Consider the following 24,149-nt stretch of genomic DNA (forward strand, 5'->3'; position numbering starts at 1 on the left):
AGGGGAGAAAAAGCTGAAGGGAGTCTTGTAATGGCGACGGGATTGGTAAGTACCTCAGAAGTTTTCGGTTGGAGTGTGGGGAGCGTGGGAAATGGCATGCGGAGAGAGGAGGCTAATTCAGCAGTAAAATGTTTGTTTTCACTCGCCCCCCCGCTCCAGGGCTGTCCTAATCTTGAGGGGCTTCCCTCTAAAAGTATGGGGGAAAGTGGGGCGCACGGTTTCTGATCACCGTTGGGACAGGTTTGCCAAGTTCCCTCATGGGAAAAACGGTCCGAATTGTAGTCCCCTGCGAAAGGCGGACGTCACTCTGAGGAAAAATCTGCTTGTTTTGTGTTTACTTTCTATTCCCTTTCCTCGACGTCCCGTCCCGTGGCTAAAACGGGCCTCTTGAGGAAGCGGGACCGAACCCCCCCTTTCCCTTCCCGTCGGCCAAGTTCCCCTTTCCACTGTGGGGGGGCCGCACCCCTCCCCCACCACCTTCCCTGGTTGTTGTTACGCACTTCTGAATGAATGAGCCTTTGGGCGCATGCGCCGTTTTGCCCCAAGAGGAGGCGGGGAAGAAAAGTTTATAAACAAGGGCCTCTGCCAGGCTTGAGGGGTCATGTGACCGAAAGTGGGCGGGCCGCAGAATGAGTGACGGGGGGTGATTTGGCAGCCCGCCCCTTTCCGCGCTCCGTTCCCTACGCCGTTTGGCTGCTCGTGGCGCTGCGCGTGAGCCCTGCTGCCACCCGCCTCCTGGCAGCGCGTTGCCGAGATTCCGCCAACGTGCTGTGCGCGCGGCATTCGTGATGGATCGGAGGGAGGAGCCTCAGGCGGTGGGAAATGAGACCTGGCGAGTGCCCTTGCCTACCCGCCTTGTTCTCTTGTCTTATGTAACAGTGGGAAGTGTTGATTAGGTAAACATGCAGCTGTGCTGCGCTCCTGGCAGTTTAGGGCGCTGTGTAAAGTTTGTGTCTTGTATAAGGGAGCTATAGCTCAGTGCCTGCTTAACATGCGGAAGATCAGGTAGCAGATGATGTGAAAAACCTCCGTCTGAGATCCCCGAGAGCTGCTGCCAGCGAGAATAAATCTTTGCACACTATAGTTTTACCTGCTCCCTCCTTATGAATGGATACCTGAATCTAATATTTTTAAAATGAGTTACTGAATTAATAAGTATTCTGCTGGATATCTTCTTGAGGCACTGGAGAATCACTGTCAGAGTGGACAATACTGACCGCAAAAGGCCCAAGAGACTGACTGGGTATAAGGCAGTTTTGTATGTTTGGTGGGGTAGATGTGAACAAATAATACAAAGGCTGATTCTTACAAGCTGGGGAATGAAAATGTGGGTTTGAAAGGCATGTAGGGAATATTGGCTGCTTGCAGACAACTCTGACATCTTTTGCACCAGGCTGTATATTTTCAACAGGCACACTTGTGCCCTCATTATTAAAACATCTTCACCCCTCCTTTCTCCATGTTCCTAGCAAGATCACCAACCAGAGCTTCCAGACATAAACATTAACACCCATTATAACAACTTCACATCAGCATCAAACTAGCTGATCTCCACAATCATGGATCACCACCAGAATCTCAATTTACACCAAAGGCCATCCATACAATATAGTTTAGCCACCTTCCTTCTTCTGGGAGGCTGGGTGGTGATTAAAACGAAAAGAGCGCGTAGTACTCAGCAACTCTTTATTTTTCTATAATGTTTATAAATTACGCTGTCTTCCCACAGATACCTAATGTGATGTGCAAGCTATAAAAACATAATACAGATTTTAATATGACAAAATATAAATTCAGTAGTATTATAGAAACCAGTAGCAGCAGTAAACAATACTCATTGATGGTAATGTCCAACAGAACACAGTTCAACGGAACTTCGCTTTGCCGCCAATAAGACAAACATGAAAAAACTAACTTTCTACTTGTTTATGGACTACTGTTGGAATCAGTCAGGCCCATCTTCCTTGAAAGGAAGTCCCACAGTGTCAGTGTGGCAACAGTTCTATACAATGCAGTTTGGCAAGACCCGTCTTGTGCATGAATGAGTGAATTTGTGTGTTTTAAAAATTAATAAGTAATTTATACTTCTGTTGGAGATAATCAGAAAGAGAGCAGCCAAAAGCCCTGTGTTCACACAAATGTCTTAAGATGCATAAACTCATCATGTAAGAGTAAAGATTCTTGAACTTTACTTCAAGTGGTCATATTTGCATCTTTTAAATGAAATAGATGTCTGTTTTTTTTTTTAAGTTGGTGCAGGTTTTTAATTTTGCAGGGTGAGCTGAGCCATCCCTTACCTTCCTGTTGCAATTGACAAAAAATGTCTGAGTTGTATGCTTAATTATTTCTGGATTCCTCTCCCCTGACAGGTCTCCATCTTAAAAAAAATTGTTAGGGTTCTGTTTTATTGTGTTTTTCAAACCCTGGCCATTTTGTGTGTGTGTGTGTGTTAAGTGCCGTCAAGTCTCTTCTGACTCATGGCGACCCTATGAATGAAAGTCCTCCAAAATGTCCTATCTTTGACAGCCTTGCTCAGATCTTGCAAATTGAAGGCTGTGGCTTCCTTTATTGAGTCAATCCATCTCTTGTTGGGTCTTCCTCTTTTCCTGCTGCCCTCAACTTTTCCTAGCATGACTGTCTTTTCCAGTGACTCTTGTCGTCTCATGATGTGACCAAAATACGATAGCCTCAGTTTAGTCATTTTAGCTTCTAGGGTCAGTTCAGGCTTGATTTGATCTATAACCCACTGATTTGTTTTTTTGGCAGTCCACGGAATCCGTAACACTCTCCTGCAACACCACATTTCAAAGGAATCTATTTTTTTCCTAACAGCTTTCTTCACTGTCCAGCTTTCACACCCATACATAGTAATAGGGATTATGATGGCATGAATTAATCTAGTCTTGGTGGCCATTTTTTAGAGACTGTAAAACTACATGGGGTAGAAATGGGAGAAGTACAAATAAGATGTTAAAATCCTCATCCAGTCAATGCTGTGCAGAACTGACTTCTTCCAACCTGCTGAACTGGTTGAGCTTGGTCCTGTTAAGAAATATATACCTCTAACAACAACATGGTGACTGTGCTTCCAGAATACAGCAACCCTTGCCTTTAGGTACATTTATAAACAAACTCAAACTTCTTTCCCAACTTTTCTTCTGAGCACTGACCATCAGTGAGGGCACCTGACAATCTATCATACGGCCATTCATATTCTGCTGCTTGTGTAGGCAGCAAAGCAAGAGCATAACAGTTCAAAAACTACTTTGTTGTTGTTTTTGTACTTTTTTGTTCATTTCTTAAAACCATAGAATCATAAAGTTGGAAGGGACCACCAGGCTCATCTAGTCCAACCCCCTGCACAATGCAGGCAATTCACAACTACCTCCTCCCCACACCCCCAGTGACACCCAGAAGATGGCCCCCCAAAAAACAAAAAACCTTCAGGATCCCTGGCCAATGTGGCTTGAAGAAAAAATTACTTCCTGACCCAAAGTCACTTGAAAGTATTTGCAGCTTTTTAATAGATTTGCTTAATCTGCTCCCCCCAAAAGCTTGATCATTGTACAAATAATGGTGAACTGTTTGTCTAGTGGGTATGTTTGATATTTCTTATTCAGCAAATGTTAGCTCTGTGAATAGTCCCTTATAAAAAGTCATATGATTTATTGTCAGCTCTTCCTGTTTGTAGTGTTAGCCTGTTGCCTAGATCACAGAGTCAAATCACTTCTAGAATTTTAACGTTCATATATAAAGAAAGATTAATGTAGCTCTTGTGATTACACACAAAAGGTTTAAATTTTTAAAAAGCAAATTAAGATTGAGGAAAATTGATCTTACGTTGGTAAACTTTGTTTATGTGGTACTTATCCATAATGGTTGCCATTATGTTAGGCATCTATATTTATTTAATTTCTTATTCCTCTAACTATGCTAAAGGCTGCTAACAAGCAATTAGAGAACAGTGTAAACAATCACATGGTAAAATGGGTTTGGACTAGATTGCCTGTATCCCAATTCTATGATTCTAAAAATTATATTAAAAAACTATAATGAACAGAAAGCCTAGGTGAACAAGCACAGTTTTAACTGACTCTGGAAACTGCGTATGCTTGGCAATCAGTAGGTTGCTGGTATAAGAAAATGTTTAGACACTGCTGTACAGATACCTTTGTATGCATAATCACCACCTTATACTGGAAACCTATTGTCAAATATAGCTACATGCTGCTAGTTACTATCTTAAACACATCAAACAATCCATCTCTACAGCCAGGCTCTAAACTACAGCCACGTCTGTTCCTGTTCCTCTGACTGAGATTCTCACCTGAGGGATCTATAACAGACATTTTTGGAATTACAACACTCACCTGGTATAGTAAGGAAATAAATCAACAAAACCAGAATGATACCAAGGGGTACCTGCTACAAGATAGGCCCAAACAAATCAGGAACAAAACACCATTGGTGGTCACATACAACTCACGCTGGTTCAATGTGTCATTCATAAGCTACAACCTGTGCTGGATAATGATATTCCTCTCAGGCACTGGGAGGCCGACTTTTTCTTCCCCAAAGATAGTCCGCTAACCTTAAATTCCCACTTACAATAAAGCACCTCCTAACATGGACTGTGGGATCAGGGCCTGCCATAAATAAAGATGCCAGCTTTGTCCTGATATATATCAATCACCAGCCCTAACAAATGCAAGGTCTGGTGGCCCAAATGAAACTGGAAATAGTTCACCTTGTAATAATTTCATAATTATTTATCTATGTATTTCAAATAGTATAACTGAATCAGTAATTTTTGATATAACTGTAAAACTAATCTGAAAAGTTATTATAGTATTGTAAAAATGAAACCTTCATCTGGTTGTAAATATTAAGATTATACCAGCAAGAATGAATCTTTTCATAAAAAACCATGATTTAAATCAGGTCTTACTGACTAGTGATTTAAATCATGATTTAGATCACAGTTTGATTCAAATCAAATCCACCCTGGACCCGGATATAAAGGCTGGTGGATTTTCATTTTCATTTGTATCTGATTAAGTAAGCGTAGACTCACAGACGCTTATATCCTGTGAAAAAAATGTTGGTCTTTAGGTGCTAACAGAGCTACCCACCTGAAACTGTTTAAGGGATGTAACTAGTAAATATAAGTTGGGATATAGAATTAAAATATGTTAGTATAAATTATGTGCAAGTAACACATTAGTAAATAACCTGATGCTTGGCATTTCCATCATACAGAAGTACTCTATATTACTCTATATTATGTTTCATTACATTTTGTTTCAATATAACTGTTTTGACAGGTGACTTAAGTATTTTGAGGACGATGGTGGATGACTTAGTTGATTTTAATTGGTTTTAACTTGTAAATTATACATTGCAGTCTTACATGTACATCTATGGTTACAATAATATTTAATGGGAGTAGCTGCTAATCATGTTTGTTGCTTTAGTTCATTGTTAGATGAAAAGCTAGTAGATAATTGAACTATAGGAAAGGGCAGTGTTTCCTAGACTGTAGGACACATCAGGCTTTAAAATAACCGCCTGTTTCACTTTGGGAGATGTTGAATTCAGTTAGAACATGACCTACCATTCAAAGAAATGTAGGAAGGGTGGGGAGATTACCACAACAGGTTGTATAACAAAATATATCCAGATGGTTAGGGTCACAGAGTAGTTTCTGCAGCTATGAGTAATTCTTCTTTGTCCTTTTTTAAGTCAAATAATTTGAAACATCCTACCATGGTTTGGGAATTGAAGTCTAATCAGATGCCTAATACAGTACAGAAGTTCCTGTTGGTGGTGGATAAGAGAGCTTCAGGGATGAATGAATCTTTGGAACTATTGAAGTGTAACGAGACCCTCCCATCTTCTCCTGGATATGCATCTTGTGATGAGCACATGGAGCTTGGTAAATCCTTTTTTTTGCTATCTCAAAGTCATTTGAGAGTCTGCCTATGCCATGCAGGGGATTTCCAATAGATGTCAGTAGGGACTACATATGTGATGGGAATTATACCAGTTCTCTTGTTTATGTAGAGAAGTCATTCAGTCCAGAGACTGTGGCTGGAGTCATGCTTGGGCTTTGTGGAGTCATGACTAAACGTTGTCAGTGTTCTCTTTGAACAGCTGGTCCCTGTGCCATAGAAACTCCCTTCAGTTTGCCATTTGGCAGCATGAACTTTGGGCTCACAAGACTAGTTTCATAGTTCTTTTTATCATAGCCCGTCTTTCAAAAACGCTGTTACTTGGAGGGCCACAACTAGCATTATAATCATTGCAGTGTATTTGCATGCATGTAGCGGGTGTTTAGCCACAATTGGTAGATACCTCGTACTAAGTGATGCCTTCTGATTTCCACATTTTAGAAAACTGTATTCTGTGTTGAAAAGCATGACATCTCTCGCCAGCTGAGAATACTAGCCTGAAAGGGTTATCAGTAAACTGGCTATTACTGTCCCCCATTCAAAATCATATGAGCATTACTCTAAATTATTTCAGGAACTTTCACATTAAGCTCTATCTCAGTGAGGCATGTACTCCAATCAAATACATTGTGAGGATGAAGTAGTGCATAAATCTTGCTTTGTGTTCTCTATTGATTTATTGTGAGCCCAGTTGTTTGTTCTTAAGGAATTTGAGGTAGCTTTCATGAACTAGGGCAGATAATGTCCAAAGACAAACCTTGTCCAGATAATGCTTAAGAATAAGAATGACAAACAATGCTAGACTTGAAAAAAGTATAGATTGTGGATATTGCATCCTTTTGAATCCCGTTAATCAAGTACAGAACACTCACTTATCTATTCTGCCTGTTTCCAGAGAGGTTTGAGGGATCTATCAGATTTCTTCAAAGAGATCCTTAATTACTTATTCTAAAATCTCCTTTTTTAATAGGATCAACTGGGATAATTGGGATCATAATATAACTGATTCCCTTCTCCATTTTCAGTTTTCCCCTAACCACGATATGTTCAGATGTCCAAATCAGACAGATTATAGTTGTTGTAATTGAATGTACTATTTATTTTCGTTTCTTAAAAGGTAACTTGCTATCAGCCCTTGAAAGAAAGCTTGTCAATGATGTTACTCAGCCTTCTTCCATTACTCTTCACACTGTTCTTTTTCCTTGTGTCCCTCAAGCCTACATCGTGTCCGTCACTGCAAAACTGAAATAGCACATACATTGCAAAGAGGAGAAACAGTTCATCAGTTCATTCAGAAACCCAGTACAAATGCATTTGAAATGGTTGTTCTGGTTTTCACACAACAATGGGAGAAGGGCTGAAAAGTGCATAAGTGTCATGTGTGAATTCGCCACTCCCCCCCCCCAATGCTTAATTGCACAATTTCTGCTATGTAACCAAGACCGAATTAACATGCAGGGCTATTTGAAACCTGTCCTAGTACGTTTACTACTGTTAGTACCGAGTAGTGAAAGGGAATTAATTGGAAGAGTAGAAGTGGGGATAAGGAGACAAGTGAATGCTGTGCTGTGATCTTTGAATGAAGGCCGTCTCTTTTCTCTTGTTCTTCCATGGCAAGGATGCACAACTCCAGGCACTCTGAGGGTTAGACTTGAACTACAAGAGAGTCACATCACTAAGTTAACCATTCTCCTGTGTGAATTCATTGGCAAGGTCACATGAGGCTTTCACTGCCCCTGCTATTCACTCAGTGTTTTTAGGTCTATATGGGTCTGTAAGACACGCAGGGAGACTGGCACCACATGCCCCTGCATCCCAGAAGAGGAAGGATGTCTGCTTTCGATGGGTTTGGGGATGGTTCCTGGGCCCCCTTCCTACATTATGCAGTCTGAGTGCCATGCTCCATGTGGAAAAAGCCCCATCTCCCCAAAGGATTTCAGATGATATTCAAGGCAGGGACAGCAGTCAGTTCTGGCCATGTTGTGTAAACCTGAGCCAGAGGAATTAATTTTTGACTTCTTGTGCACTTCTTTGCAGATGATCTTCCTGAACTGCAGGCTGTTCATACTGATTCTACCCCCTCTGCACTTTTTCAATTGAGTGCAGATGTTTCACACCAGGAATATTCAAGGCCTTCATGGAACCAACATACCGCAAGCAGTAGTTCGGAAAGTGCTTATCCTTATGAAAATGGAGTGAATTGGTTGACAGAACTAGCAAATATCGCTACTAGTCCACAGAGTCCTCTTATGCAGTGCTCTTTTTATAACAGGTACAATATGAACTTATCCATCTGTGAACTGGAAGCATTGTTTAAAAACCAACTACGTGGTTTTGCATTCAAGCATAATGAACTGTCTTTTTTCACCTTGATGATGATCTCTTTCCTGTCTGACAGCTGAAACATCTTTGCATGGATGGTTGCCTATAGCTGATGTGGCTATTTATCCCTGGTACAATTTAAATGTGATTCCAGCATCACAAAGAGCTTAGGGAATGTTTATTTTGTTGTGCTAGAACGAGAGCTAAGAGACAAACAACTTGGTTGAACTGAATGCTTGACCAAGATTGACATGAGATTTTAAATTTAGTACATCTCTCATTACTTAGCTGTCTTGAAAGTTTGATTTCCTAATTTCACAATGAAAAAAATCAGCGTAAGCGTACAAACTCTTTGTCGGGTATCAGCACGAGAAGGCTGCTGGAGTCTGCTGAGTTCTCTTCCCCCACCCTACCTGCCTGAAATGTTGCATGTAGAATAAAAGCCCACTCCTTTATAAAAATACAAGCAGCATAATTTTCTGTCACCTATTCCTGCTTATTCTAAAATTCTTTCTTAGATCATCACCTGTTCACCTAATAGCTACAAGCAAAAGTTTACATTCCTATGCACGTCCTCCACCAGCATCCTCTCAGGGTGATTCTGGTTTTCCCAAGCATCACATAGATGAAACATCAGTCAGACATGAAAGGGTAAGTTATATTTATTGAACTAGGAGAATGCCAGAGAAAAACTTAGTGGAACTAGTAATAGTTTTATTTTGTAAGCTACTTGTTTTAGTTGGTTGCCTGTTCAGCAATGAACAAATAGATGAACAGGGCAAGTAGATGAAAAAGAGAGGGTAAGCTCTGGATAAGAACCAAGCAAAAGACCTAGAAGGTTGTGCTGTCAATCGATGCAAGGGTTTGCACTCTGATTCCTAAGCCAATCAAAACGTACTACATAAAAGCTTGGGCAAGAGCTTGATCCTTTGCTGGAAGCTCTCCAGGCCTTCTTAGTTTCATATGTGCTGTGCTTTAAGGCCCACCACCCTGTGTTTTTCTGATTACCCTGGTTGTGTGTTCCAAATGCCGTTCTTACCAGCTGCCTCTCCATGCTGTGAGAGATGGAATATGGCCCTGTAGGGTTGGATTGATGGACAAAGCGTGTGAATGTTTCTCATGCTTAAATATGAAAGGGAAGGGGGTATGGTTTGGCCAGAAGCAACGTGACTATGACATGTCAGATAAGAGAGGTACTATTACAAATACTTGGGGAACGATACCAGCACAGTTTGGTAAAAGACAGGAAACTCCTAAGGTGTCTCCCCTTGCAGAGAACAATGTGGACAAGCATTTGTACAGTCCTTCCTGTAAACATTAATTCAAAACCCTAATTCTGGTTTTATTTTCTCCATAGACAAGTAGTGAATCAGAGTCTGGCATCTTCTGTATGTCTTCACTATCAGATGATGATGATCTAGGATGGTGCCATTCTTGGCCTCCAACTGTTTGGCACTGTTTCCTCAAAGGTAAAATACCTTTCATTTTGTGGCGACAGGGTTTAATAATGAGATTTATCTTTTATATGACTCTAAATAACTTTTTTTAAACCATCAGGCACACATTTATGCTTTCACAAACGACGCAGTAAGGAATGGCAGGATGTTGAAGATTTTGCTAGGTCTGCAAGATTTGAAAATGAAGCTGATGTTTCAGTGGGTGCTTACAAAGTAAGCCGTGTGCTTTTCACATTCTTTTGCAATAGATAACATAAAAGTTATGTTTTATCAGTTGTTGCATTACTTAATTTGTGGAAGGCACATACTCAGATTGATTCCACAAATAAGCACTGAGAAACATTCAGAATGCTTTTAGATGCACTTTTTTCTGCAATCCCTGTGGAGCCCAATGATCCACGAACTGGCTGAGTCTTAAATTCTGTGTTCATTTTAACCTGTGGAGGTTCTTAATTCCTTTTGACCTGTGAAGGCTTACAAGGCTAATTTTGCATAGCTGACCTTACAAAATCTCTCCCAGAGACAGACTGAGTGTGTATATATGAGTGTGGGAAAACATGTTATGAGCAGACACCATAGTGATGTGCTGTATTTTTTCAAGTGAGAAAGAGCATGAACTTAAAGATAGCATTTTGGTGCAAGTAGGAAGGTCAGGAGGAGAGGAGGAAGAGGTGTACAGTTGAGGTTTGCTACTCAAGTGCTCATGGTGGTGGTGGAAAGTGTTTATACAAGGAGACAAGTAGAAAATAGTATGGCTGTACTTCTAATGGGAAAACTCTGCTTCCAGAATTATTGTTTCATGTGCAGTCAAATACTGGTAGTTTGTATCTAACTGAAAGTGGGCCAAGAGTGACTGAAAACAAAGTGCCCGAGTCCTGAAGTTTGGGGGAAGATAAAGTACCTGTTTCCTCAAATCTCCCCCCTCCCAAAAGTTGTATTAGGACTATGCTTTCTGATAATCTTGATCCACGTTCAATTAGCAGGAAACCATAAGATTTGTGGCATCTATAAGTTCACATGTTTCTTCAGTAACTAACACACACGCATTTTACAGGGATATGGTTCTGATGGTTTGAAGTTGATCTCTCATGAGGAAAGTGTTTCATTTGGTGAGTCAGTACTGAAATTGACTTTTGATCCTGGCACAGCGGCAGATGGCTTGCTTACTGTGGAGTGCAGATTAGATCACCCTTTCTATGTTAAAAATAAAGGTAAGAATTTTTTTGTCTCTTATCAACTATCCTTTATAATGCTTGATGAGAAATTGGAACATCACTATACAGTCTGTTTCAGCAATCCAAAAGGAAAGTGTTCTTATTGACATATTCCACAGCATACTTGCTATCTTCCCCTTCCCGTTCTTTCCTTTTTTAAATTCTAAAGTGATATTAACTAGTGACTCACTATAGCAAGTAAGACATGCTTCCCAACTCTTGCAGTTATTATTTTTATCACTGAATTAACCCGAAACGTGTTTTCTGTTTGTATCAAGTCTTTCAAGTCTTCAAATAAATATATCTGTTTTATAATGATGTCTAATATGATTGTCCAGTATTTATAATTATCTCACAGTCCCACCGTAACTGCATAAAATTGGTTTTGCTGTGACCACATTTCCTGTGCTTATATTGCACTGAGCCATAAACTTTATTCAGTGATGCAAGGGCCCAGTACCATGTGTTGAAGACTGTGGTGACTGTCTGTAGAAATCAAAGAGAATGTTTAACAGTCACTTTTATAATAACCCCAAGCAAAACCCTTACTTTTTAAATCGGAATATTGTTTCCTTGGGATTGTCTTGGGTTACCCATTCAGATTAACAAAATGGGTTTTCCAAAGCATTTAATATGAGAGGGAGAAAGAGACACATTTTTGCCTTATTTTAGATAAAATGTTAATCTTGTAAAGCTGCTTCTTTCCTTTCTCCTCCCCTGTATGTACTGGGCCTTTTAGATTATGAGTCACCAGGCAGGACTTCTTTATGTATTTCTAATTCCTAATGCCTAGCTGTAGATGCTATATATACTATATTGCTATATCTAATAGTTAAAGTGCCTCATCCCCATGGCCATCCCAAAAGCAGGAAAGCCAAGCCGCTCACAGGGTGAAGAGGGGTCTGTACATACTTGATACTCCCCAGATACAGAGAAAACAACCTGAACTTTAAAAAATCCCCACATTTTAGCTTGGTGAAGACAGGAGCATGTAATGTTGAGAGTCGAAACAGAAATAGATGGGGAAACCTTTAAGCGTTAAAAGAATCCTGGAGGAGGGGAATTTATTTAGTTATTAAACCAACTTTCTCCACGCTGGAGACCCAAAGTGGCTTGTAATGTTTTTCTCTTTCCCATTTTATTCTCACACTAACAACTCTGTGAAGTAGATTTATGCTGAGAGAGAGTTAACTGAAGAGAGAGGGGGAGTGAACTGAAAGGAGAACTTCAAAATGGTTCATCCTCCTTATCTTCTACTATTCTTCATAGAATCCCAACTCATGAACAACAATGAAAATGACCAAGTTCTACTTCTGGCTAAAATCTTTTTCAGATTCAGTATTAGGAAACTCTGTGTGTACATAATTTGCTAGAAGTGAGGATGTGTGTGTATGAGGGTCTGGTTAGCAAGACTGTTGATTGTTTTCCCCCCTTTTCTTGTTCAGGTTGGTCATCTTTTTATCCAAGCCTGACTGTGGTTCAGCATGGCATTCCATGCTGTGAAATGCATATTGGAGATGTATGTCTACCTCCTGGTCACCCTGATGCCATTAACTTCGATGATTCAGGTGTTTTTGATACATTCAAAAGGTAACTTTGTTTTCTGTTTTTGTAAATTAAATTAATCTTTAAGGAGGGGCCAAGCTAGCATTCAGGGATTTATCAGAAGGAAGTAGTAGTTAATTTATGAGAATACAATAGGTATAAGAAGCAAGGTTCAAGTTGGAAAAAAATAGGAATTTTCCTGATATTGGCATAGATCTGCTGGTGGTTTTCTGCCAGTGGAAGAATTTCCACCTAACAGCATCTGACAGCACCTTGCTTCTCCTGTTGTGTTGCTGCTTGAAATCCCCCCATCCTGTTCCCAATCTACATAGGGACTTTCTGGCTTAACCTTCAGTTAATAAAAAAATCCAGAAGTCCAGGCTTTTCCCTGACACTAAATTTTTGCTTCGTATAATATGTTTCTTGAGCAACAGTGGAGGCTGATGAAAGCAATCTCAGATCCAGTTTTTAAAATAATTCATAATTTTATTTTAAGTAGTTTTAAGGATATGTGATGATGACTGTTTTAGGCCATGGGGACCTTATTGTAGCGATTTATCTTCTCTCTGTTCTTAGTTGACTAAGCGTCAGAGATCCATAGTGTCAATAGAAAAATTGTAGAACTAGCAGACTTCTTCCACTAGGAGGCGCAGTACTACCAATTCAGAGCTGAATAAATTAATCTTTCTATTACGTATTACTTGAAGTTCCTTTTAATGTTGGGCTTTGCAAATAGCCTTGTTCTCATAATTTTATAAGACAACAGAAAACTCAAATGAACTCTTCCTGATTAAAAGGTAAAGGTCCCCTGTGCAAGCACCGGCTCATTACTGACCCATGGGGTGACGTCACATCCCAGTGTTTACTAGGCAGACTATATTTACAAGGTGATTTGCCATTGCCTTCCCCAGTTGTCTACACTTTACCCCCAGAAAGCTGGGTACTCATTTTACTGACCTTGGAAGGATGGAAGGCTACCTGAAACTGACTTCCATTGGGATTGAACTCAGGTTGTGAGCAGAGCCTTTGACTGCAGTACTGCAACTTACCACTCTGCGCCATGGGGCTCGTTGATTATATATTTTCCTGATTATGTTTCAGGATTGCATTTATAATATATATCATCAGACTTTTATAAGTTTCCAAGGATAAGCAGACCTGGTTCTCTTTATTGGTACATGGCTGTTTCCTGCATTATTTTTCTTGTTTTTTCTTCAGTAGCAGTCACAATCCTAACAATAGTTGCTGAACAATGAAATGTTACTAGAGAAATTGAGTAGAAAGATCAGATTAAGATTATTATTCTCTGTCTCCTTGAAATCATGGCACGCCTACCCAGTAAACTCTCACTTGACTTAAGGCCTGGACTCTTAAAGCAAATGCCTTCTGAGACCTTATTTTGAGACAGATACTACTGACTTCTCCACAACATACATGTGGGTCAATAAAAGCAAAGTCCTTCCATGAAACTATAGCCAACTTATTGGCTCCATCAAATTGCAGTTCTGCCGTCTGAAAAAAACCCAGAATGTAATGAACCCAGTCAGGGAGAAGCTGCAGCAACCAGTGTGTTGTGGGGCTATGACATGGCAACAGCCTGACCCAGGATTGGCAGACAGGCAATCTGGTACTACCCATAGACTTGAGAGTTGCAGGAATAAGAGATGAAATTGTCTCTGACTGATATGGGACACTGTTGGATTCAACCAGCTTTTCCACTGTTGAAAAGGGGTGGAAGGGGTTCCTCTTGACCGCCAAAATAGCTATGCTGAAGGTCATGGGACATGCATGGACAAAAGCCATGTGGAATGGGGGTGGGGAACTGTAATAAGGAGGGGAATTGGGTAATTGGAAAAGCTCCCTGGTTTATCAAACTGAAACAGTCTGAACCGTTCATACGTGATGCTTGAAAGGAAAGCAAGACTTGTCACTGGTTGTTTTTTTCTAATTTGGTCTCTCCCCCCCCCCCTTTGTTTCAGTTACGATTTTACACCGATGGATTCCTCTGCAGTCTATGTGTTAAGCAGCATGGCTCGTCAGCGCCGGGCTTCTTTATCTTGTGGAGGCTCAGGAAGCCAAGACTTTGAAAGATCAGAATGCAGTACAAACTGTGGGCCTGCCCAGTCATCGCAGACGTCATCCAATTCTTTGTGTAGTAAAGCTGGCAAAAGCCACAGCTCAGGGACTGCAAGTACTGTGAGTGCCACTTCTCCCAACAAATGCAAAAGACCAATGAATGCCTTCATGCTTTTTGCCAAAAAGTACAGAGTAGAATATACTCAGATGTATCCAGGAAAAGATAACAGGTAAACATTATTTACACTTCTAACTGGACTTTATATTTTATGGGCTGGGAGTTCAGCTATGGCCTGCCACTGTGTATTCCATTAATCTGGATAGAATCCGCGTGGAAAATTATTTAATTCTGGAGAAACTCTGTTGCTGTTTGTGCTTTGCTTTGAAAGCAGCAGAGGAGGGGGTGGGGGGAAAGAAAGCAAAGGAGAGACACAATGATAGAAGTAGTGCTGGTCTTCCCCCAGCAGCCCTGTGTGACCACTGGAAAGCTGATGCTAGTTCAACATTGCTCGTGTTGGCAGTTTGTAGTATCCAGCCCAATGCATTCTTCAATTTATTATCATCCTGTCTAACAAGTTAAATGTAAACTTCTGATTCCATTAACACAGCTAGCTTAGTAACATTAATTGGAGCTCTGGGGCATATAGATATTACAGACATAACTATACACCCTTTAATTGAAGGCTGCATTCAGGGTGGGCTCCTTTTCCGGTATGTTGTGTCTTGCAGTCTGTCACCTGAAATACCTAACAAGTATGTGTTTTGCCTTTGATATGCCTGGAGCCAAGCTTCACCCTTTCTTGCCTCCAAAACCTACAACTTCATCATGCCTGAAATAAGCTTAAAAATATACTGACTCTGCTGGCAGGCGTAAATGTACACTTTCTGGAATGAAAGGTGCTTATTAAAATTATGAATAATAATGCCAGTCCTTAGTTGAAACTTAGTTTCAGAGTTCCATTATAGTCAGAATAAATATTAATTGCATCCATCTGCCATTTTGTTAGCAGACACAACCCCCCCCCCCCCATCAAGCCACAGCTGCCTTATGGCAACTCTGTAGGGTTTTCAGGGTAAGAGACATTCAGAGGTGGTTCTCCATTGCCTGCCTCTGTGTCACGCCCCTGTCATTCCTTGGAGGTCTCCCATCCAAATACTTGCCAGGGTCGAGGCTGAGTGTGTGTGACTGGCCCGAGGTCATCCAGCAAGTTTCCATGGCAGAGTGGGGATTCAAACCTGGGTTTCCCAGAGTCTAGTCCGACACCTTAACCACTACACCCAGCTAGCTCTCTGTCACAACTATTAAGAAGCAGTTATACAAAAGTGACTGGTAGATTCAGAATAGGTAGTCACCACTTGGGAAAACCTGAACTAGAGATGTTTGGTGTCTGTTTATGGTGTTGATCTGAAGCTGCATATTTTCAACAATTTGTGCCATTTGTTGTTGTTTTTTTAATGGTGGGAAAGAGAAGCTGCAGAATCCAGTTTGGTTACAATTCTGAAAATATCTCCAGGCCTGTCATTTAAAAATGTTGGCACGCTAGTCTGTAACCCTTTCAAGTTACTATTTATCTAACCAGAGTGCTGTGGATCCACTTAAATGTTGTACCAACTTGGAGAGGGTCATTAGAAAAAAATGGACATCAGAAAATGTTATTCAGACTATATTAGATTCTTGCCTTCAGTGTATTCTGCTTCTTCTCCAGAGCCATCAGTGTGATACTTGGTGACAGGTGGAAAAAAATGAAAAATGAAGAAAGACGGATGTATACATTAGAAGCCAAGGCCTTGGCTGAAGAACAAAAACGCTTAAATCCTGACTGCTGGAAACGGAAAAGAACAAATTCAGTATGCTTTTGTCTGTTCTTGACATTTTAATCTTAAAAGTTGGGGAGTTCATGTAGAATGCTGTATGGCAACTTGTTAACAAAAGCAGGACCCTCAAGCCTTTGCGCTTGTCCCAGAAACTAAACTCTAAGTTCAGTGTTAAAATCAAACTTCATAATTGTGCAGTTCGCTCACTTTCTAAAAGAAAGTGAGTTTCCTTCAGGTGCACCCAGTAAGATTTTATGGCAGAGTGGGGATTTGAACCTGGGTCTCTCCTATCTGACATTCTAACCACACCACCAGCTGGCTAACATAGATCTTCCTCAGCACTCTCTTTTGACCCTGGGCTCAGCATGGAATAAGAGCCCAGTGGATTGGTGGGCTGCAGTGAGAAGTGGGGGGGGGGGGCAAAACTACCATTCTTATCTTTTCCAGCTGCAGAACTGTGCTGCTAGATGAGGGAGCAACTTGGCTGCCTTCCTTACTGCAGCCTTACCTGAGTAGTTATTTATTTTTTAAAAAATATTTGTTTCCCATGGCTCAAGATGACTTGCACATCACAATTGTAAAAGATTACAATTTGAGACCAAAAGAATAACCCACCCCAGATTACCCCACCCAAGCTGCCTACAATTATACCCTGTTAAAAGCCCTAGTGACTAAAAGGGCCTTATGGTGCCTGATTTCCTACCTATCCATGGAGTCTGTTCCACAGAATGGAAGCTACAATGTAAATGGAAGGGACCTTGGTTGATAACCAGGGAGGTAGTGCATGGGGACATAATGAGTAGATGTGGTCTTTGGATGTGAATGGCTTTAACGGTTATAACCAGCACTTTGAATTGGAAACAAACTGGCAGCCAGTGTAGTTGGGCAAGATGGGCAAGTCTTGAGTCCATAAGCTTTTACGCTTTTAAGGCTTTTACACTTTGAAGTTCCATAAGTGTTTCAAATAGTACAATTTTACACATTATAAATGATGCATCTCATGTGGTATATCAGTAAAAGAAGTTAAGGTTTGATAGGAAAGTAAGTACTGCATATATTTTAATCCCACCCCTTTTTTTCCCTGTGGCTTCAGTATGTCAAAATATTTTACATCTCTAGATTGGAAGGGACTGTTGGAGAGGTAACGGGGAAGATCTGTGACTGTCACCACCTTCTGCTGACAGATCGCTGGATCAATCCCATTGTTTGGTAATGTCATGATGCACACAAAAGACAAGGGTGGGAGGTAAAAACAAAACACTCCAGCAGTGGTTGTTTCAGGCTCTGTTCCCACATAACACAAGAGCAAGAAACTAATGAAACGCTCTTTAAGCTGACGAATTTTCTTGCTCGGAATGTCCATGTGTCTTTCATTAGGTTAGACAGATCTCCCCCTCCCATTTCAGAAACCTACCTACAAACCAGTGTTTGATACTGATATGAGCCTCAGGTGTCAGTGCATTTTGTTGAGCCCCAACTGCACTGATAAGTCTTGAAGGTCGGCTGCCTCTTAATCCATTGATGGGATCACGGACTCCTTATACTGTTAGAGGCTGGAGCTAGCATGAGAACCGAGCCTTGGCTTACCTGTGAGGGCTCCTTCTCTGAGTGAAGAGGACATCTTATGAGCGGGTGTTTCTCTTCCTATGCTCAGGGATAGGCAGGATCTTAAAGACTTTCACTTCCTGTCCTGTGGTAGAAACGCCCCCTGACTTCCAGTTCGAGGACTTCCAAAGCAGAAAATTAGGACAGAAAGCACATAACATATAACAGTAGTGATTTTAAACAACATGAAAAAACATGCGGCAACAAATTTAAACAACTGTGTAGCCATAACCAACTTGACAACAATCAAGGTGTTAGAACTCGGGAAAACACACGTGGGATAGAGTAAATGGCGGCAAATACGTATTTGCATCTTGGTGTTCAGCAGTGGTGCTTAGAATGTGTTGATCTTCACCCTGGGCGGGCAAGATGTCCTCTTCACTCAGAGAAGAAGGAGCCCTCACAGGTAAGCCAAGGCTCCGTTCTCTTCTCTGAGACTCAGAGGACATCTTATGAGCGGGATTTTCAAGAGCTGTACTTCTGGGTGGGATTATCTTCCACCACCTGCTGTAAAACTCTTCTCCCGAAGGACGCATCGGCGGAGGCATAGGCGTTGACTTTGTAGTGCCTAACAAAGGTGGATGGGCTTGCCCAAGTTGCCGCTCTGCAGATCTCTTCTACCGAGGCGTGTTTATCAAAGGCCGCCGAGGTCGCCGCACTGCGGACTGAGTGCGCGGTGATCCCCTGTGGGCAGGGGATATTGGAGTGTCGGTAACATAGTTGAATGCATTGCTTAATGCATTTGCTGATAGTTGAAGGTGTCATTCGTAGTCCCTTGTTTGGTGGATTGATCGAAATGAAAAGGGCCTCCGCCCTCCTGAATGGCTTGGTTCGTTTTAGATAGATTTTGAGAGCTCTCCTTACATCCAAGGTACGCCAGTTTTTCTCTCTAGGATGGTCCGGATGTGGACAGAATGATGGTAGGGACAACTCCTGTTGTCTGTGGAAGGTTGAGTTTACCTTGGGATAAAGGTTGGATCCGGGCGAAGGACGACTTTGTCTGCATGGAATATGCAGAGACTGTCTCTAGATGAAAGGGCACCTAACTCTGACACCCTTCTTGCTGATGTGATTGCAACTAGGGTAATGACCTTCATACGCAGGAATGACAGCGACACCTCTTTTAGGGGTTCGAATGGTGGTTTTGTCAGTGCATTGAGCACAACGTTCAATCTCCAGGTGGGGAACCTGTGAACCGTCGGAGGAGTTAAGTATGAAACTCCCTTCAAGAAGGTGATTACATGAGGATGCCGAGTGGTAGGGTATCCATCCAGGTGGGTGACCACGGTAGCTATAGCTGCCACCTGCCTGCGAAGGGTGGCGGACCTCAGTTTAAGCAGTAGGCCATCCTGCAAGAAATTGAGGAGGTTAGCCGTAGAGATATTAAGAGGATCTAGGTGTTTTCTCGCACACCAACGGACAAAAACCTTCCAGGTAAAGCTGTAGATGCGCTTTGTTGACAACTTTCTGGCTTCCAACATGGTGGATACTACTTCAGCAGAATAGCCTAAGTTCAGCATCCTCTGCCTTTCAAGGCCCAGGCGGTCAGTTTTAACCACGCTGGGTCCGGATGCAGGATGGGTCCCTGATGTAGAAGGTCCCTGGTTTTTGGCAGCTCCCACGGGTCTTGAGTGGATAGCTCCCTCAGCGCGGGGAACCATGGTCTTCGAGGCCAGTAGGGGGCGATTAGGATGACGTGGGCCTTTTCCCTCCGGATCTTCCTGATCGCTCTGGGGATTAACGGAAGTGGTGGAAAGGCATATAGCGTCTCCCGAGGCCACGGTGTCTCCAATGCATCCACCCCTTCTGCCTCTGGATGCAAGAACCTTGTGAAGAACCTGTTTAGCTGTCGGTTCTCGGCTGAGGCAAATAGGTCGACCTGCTGCATGGTCGAATCTCACGCATAGGAGTTGAAAAACTTCTTTGTTCAGGGTCCATTCTCCTTCGTCCAGCTGCTGCCTGCTTAGCCAGTCCGCTTGTGAATTTAGTGTGCCCTTGATGTGTTCCGCCCATATGGAGGAAAGATGTTTTTCCGCCCAGTTTAGGATGAGTAGCGACTCTGCATGGAGGGATGAGGAACGAGACCCTCCTTGCCTGTTCAGATGCGCTTTGGCGGACACGTTGTCCGTCCTGATCAGGATGTGCTGATTCCTCAGCAGAGGCTGGAATTGTAAAAGGGCTTTGTGTATGGCTCTCAACTCTAATTTGTTGATATGCAGACGGGCTTCTGTTGCAGTCCACTGGCCCTGGGCGATGTGATGTTGTAGGGTAGCACCCCATCCTTGTAGGCTCGCATCTGTAAAGATCTGAGTCGTGGCTTCTGGAATGTATGAGAGGCCCTTGGTTAGGTTGGATCTCTTGGTCCACCATAGGAGGCTGGTTCTGACTTGTTTCGTTAAGGTAAGGCGAGGGTTCCGCTTCTGGGATATCTGGATTTGATACGGTTTCAGGAACCACTGAAGAGTCCTCATGTGCAATCGTGCCCATGGTACCGCGCCGATGCAAGCTACCATGGAGCCTCACCAGGGACGATAGTCCGGTTGATTTCGAAGTCATGGTGGTTCTGGCTAGAGCCTGTAACGTGGATACTTTGTCTTGAGGCAGGAACATTTTGTTCTGGGTTGTATCTATGATGGCCCCCAGGTGATGTATTGATTGCGTTGGCAACAGGAGGCTCTTGGACATGTTGACCCGGAACCCATGTTGTTGTAGGGTTCGAATGACGGTCTCTGTATGGAGTATCGATGTTCGTTCCGAGGGGACGCTCACCAAAATGTCGTCTAGATAGGGGAAGATGTGGATCCCCTGCTCTCTTAAGACCGCCACGATGTTGACTTGGTGAAGACCCTTGGGGCAGATGTAAGGCCAAAGGGCAGCGCTCGGAACTGCAGGTGTAGATGTCCGTGCGTGAATCGAAGAAATCTGCGATGTGCTGGGTGTATCATGATGTGCAGATACGCCTCTGTGAGGTCTATTGATGTTAAATAGGCTTGAGGTCGCAGCGCCTCTACTATGGACCTGAGGGTTTCCATCCTGAAGTGCTTTTTTCGAACAAACCGGTTGAGGAATTTTAAATCTAGAATGGCCCTCCAGTCTCCGTTCCTTTTTGGTACAGTAAAGAAATAGGAGTAAACCCCGGTGCACTGCTCTGGAATAGGAACGTGTTCTATTGCCCGAATGTCCAGGAGGTGTTGAATGGGTCCTTGCGTTCTGAGGGCCTTGTCCGGATTTTGGGAGACTGGAGAGACCAGGTAACGATTCGGAGGAAATTTTTGAAAGTCGATGGTGTAGCCTTGGGATATCAGCCGATGTACCCATCCGTCTGTTGTGGAGGAGGTCCAGGTTTTTGCGAAGAACTTTAACCTTCCCCCCACCGGTGCCTGATTGGAGTCATTGTTTGGACTGCTTGTCAGCAAATCTGCTTGCTTTGTCTGCCCCTTGGTTGAACTGGGGGCCTTTTCCAAATCTGGTTCCTCTCCTGAAGGTTCCCCTTCCTGAATTCCAAGAGTTTCGCCTCCCATCTGATCTGGGGCGTGCCATGTAATGTGATGTCCTGAAGGGATGAAAGGAATGGGAGAAAGATGGTTTCCCATCCTTTTTGAGGTACTTTGGCAAGGCTTTTTTCTTATCCTTGTTTTCCACAAGGATGTCGTCCAGCTTTGGTCCAAACAATTTTCCCCCTTCGAAAGGGTATCCCAGTAGGATGGACTTAGACCCACAATCTGCCGACCAAGATCTGATCCAGGCAGCTCGCCTACCTGCACAGGATGCTGCCAATGATCTAGCTGTAAAAGACATAGAGTCCAATGTCGCGTCGGCCATGAAGTTGGAGGCCTTTAAGAGACGTGCGAGACCGTCCAAGACTCTTTTGTTGTCCTGTGGGAGCAAATCAATGATTTTTCGAATCCACATTATGCTAGCCCTTGCCACTAGGGCAGCGGTGGCTGACGCTTGGATAGACAATGCTGCAGCCTCGTGTGCCTTTTTTTTTATCCAGGGGATCCTTTATATTGCCTGCCCCATCCTCCGAGATTAGGCCCGAGGATTGGAGGTCTGTTACTGGTGCCTCTACCAGTGGTACCTGCAGCAGTCATGGCTCTAGGCTCCAGTGTATACAGCTTTTTTATGGAGGCTGGAATTTGCTTATTAGACATGGGTTTCTGCCATTCAGCCTTAACCAGATCCTCGAAATACTCTGGGAAGGGCACTGATCTTGTTTTGGTTTGGAGTCTAGTGAAGAACTCCTTGGATCCCCTAAATTTTGCCTTGCTCTTGATGGCCTCAGTGTCCTCATCCTCGTGAAGGTCAAGGGCTGCCATGACTTTGCAGAGGAAGGACTGATAGTCCTCCCCTGCAAATAAACGTGGGTAGGGGTTTTGGCCCTGGGTCCCCCCTTCTTGTTCCTCTTCTGAGGAGAACTCCCCTTCCTCTCTCTCTTCCTCAGGGTAAGGATTTTCCTGGGATTGAACAACTTGGGATAGCCTGGGCGGGCCTTTTGGGCTGCTTTAGTTGGCCAGGCAGTACTGGGGCCTTGTGCTGCAGGCTCAGAAATCATTAAGCGCTCTGATCTTACTGAGCTTCTAGAGGGAGAGGAGGCCCTGGAGCTCACTGGCCCCCTAGAGGACGATTCTCCAAGGAGAGCAAACTCTTCCCTGAGGGCCCTTCGCATTAAGGCAATCATGTTTTGTTCACTCGCCCCCCCCCCGCCATAAGTTGGGAAAGAGAGGTTCTTACTGTGCTGGGTCCGTCGCCCGTAGCAGAGTCTCCTTCAGGGTCGGCATTACGGGCTGGTTGAGAGCACTCACCCTCGTCACCTTGCAGGGACAAACGGGGAGGTTCGGCGGCCGTTTCCTCTGCGCGCGCCTTTTTCGCGCCATTTTTAGCTTCCCTGGCCGCTTTTGCTTCTTCGGCCGGCTGCCTGCGCTTTGATCTCCCGGCGGCCGCCTCAGGCTCGTTGCGCCGCTTACTCTTTCCCCCACCCTCCTCCGTCGTCTTTTTCCGGCGGGGGGGTAGGAGTCCCGCGTCCACGGCCTCGTCCCCAGAGAGAAGTTCATCTCCGGAGCGCTCTTCCATTGCCGCCATTTTCCTCCGTGAGGGGAAAAAATGAGCAGGCTCGGGTCGGGAAGGCAACAGGGGCACAAGCGGGACAACAAGGTACAGACTTGACAGGGAAGACACGACAAGGGTAGACCTTAGGCTTTAGTAGGAAAAAAGGGTAGGTTGAAATGGTAGCTCGGCTCAAAGCTCAGCAGGAGCTCGCTTTGATGGTGCTTATCCCTCTGAGGCAGGATTAGAACTGGAAGTCAGGGGGCGTTTCTACCACAGGACAGGAAGTGAAAGTCTTTAAGATCCTGCCTATCCCTGAGCATAGGAAGAGAAACACCCGCTCATAAGATGTCCTCTGAGTCTCAGAGAAGAGAAACTTTTTTGAACAGTAGATGGAGCCGTGTACAAGTTGAAGTCAGGACAGATTCCACCGGATTTGGAATTAGAACATTAAGTCTGCAGATCTATAAACAGCATTACAGCTAATAATATTTGCAGAATAAGCTTTGAAACCACCTTACAGCCGTGAATAAGAACCCTCCTTTCCTGTCCTATAAGAAGAGTACCCGCTATAGTTTGAGCTAGGATCTTGAAGATCAATTATAGGGAGAAGAATGAGCAGAATCTCTATATCGGTAGCAATTATTTTTGATCTCTGCGGTTTTCTAAGTGAGTATCTTTATTTTTTTGTTTACAGGGTTCACAATAACATTAATCAAAATTCTTCTTTGTATGCCTGGTGGAGGAAGATCAAGGTGTCATCATTTGTTGTGAAGGTGTGACCATATAAAGTATGGGGCCGCACTGGGTCAGTAGTAATGAGGATTTGCTTATTACAGTAGAGGATTAAGCAAGACACAACTATCAACATTTTAAACCAAATTGCCTTATTTTTTTCTTCCAAGCTACATGTATGTCTATCAGGCTTGAAAAATGGATATCCTGTGGTGCTAAAGAATAGTAGGAAGAAGAGGAGCTTTGTATAAATGTTTATTTTTTTTTAAAATGCACAAAAAGGGGAATTTTGAAATATGTTAACACCTGTTTATACATTGATTGTTATTGCTGATTAATATGTATTGCACAAACTATGTAATTAACTACAAATTTGGGAGCTG

At 43.0% G+C, this 24,149-nt stretch overlaps 1 protein-coding gene across 1 annotated transcript; it reads left to right on the forward strand.

Moving 5' to 3' along the window:
- Window positions 1-24,029, forward strand: HBP1 (HMG-box transcription factor 1). The gene is made up of 11 exons (XM_056846875.1): window positions 1-45; window positions 5,743-5,935; window positions 7,989-8,223; window positions 8,792-8,924; window positions 9,631-9,742; window positions 9,831-9,943; window positions 10,785-10,941; window positions 12,390-12,534; window positions 14,469-14,795; window positions 16,272-16,413; window positions 23,729-24,029. Exons 1-11 carry the CDS (start codon window positions 31-33, stop codon window positions 23,738-23,740), a joined length of 1,584 nt encoding a protein of 527 aa, XP_056702853.1. The 5' UTR covers window positions 1-30; the 3' UTR covers window positions 23,741-24,029.
- The last annotated feature ends 120 nt before the right edge of the window (window positions 24,030-24,149 follow it).

Source organism: Euleptes europaea, chromosome 3 (genome assembly GCF_029931775.1).
Source record: "Euleptes europaea isolate rEulEur1 chromosome 3, rEulEur1.hap1, whole genome shotgun sequence".
Classification (NCBI taxonomy): Eukaryota; Metazoa; Chordata; class Lepidosauria; order Squamata; family Sphaerodactylidae; genus Euleptes; species Euleptes europaea.

Coding starts and splice junctions, on each gene's coding strand:
- HBP1 (XM_056846875.1), top strand. Junction 8,224..8,791: donor CAGTGCTCTTTTTATAACAG/GTACAATATGAA, acceptor ATTCTTTCTTAG/ATCATCACCTGTTCACCTAA. Junction 12,535..14,468: donor GTTTTTGATACATTCAAAAG/GTAACTTTGTTT, acceptor CCTTTGTTTCAG/TTACGATTTTACACCGATGG.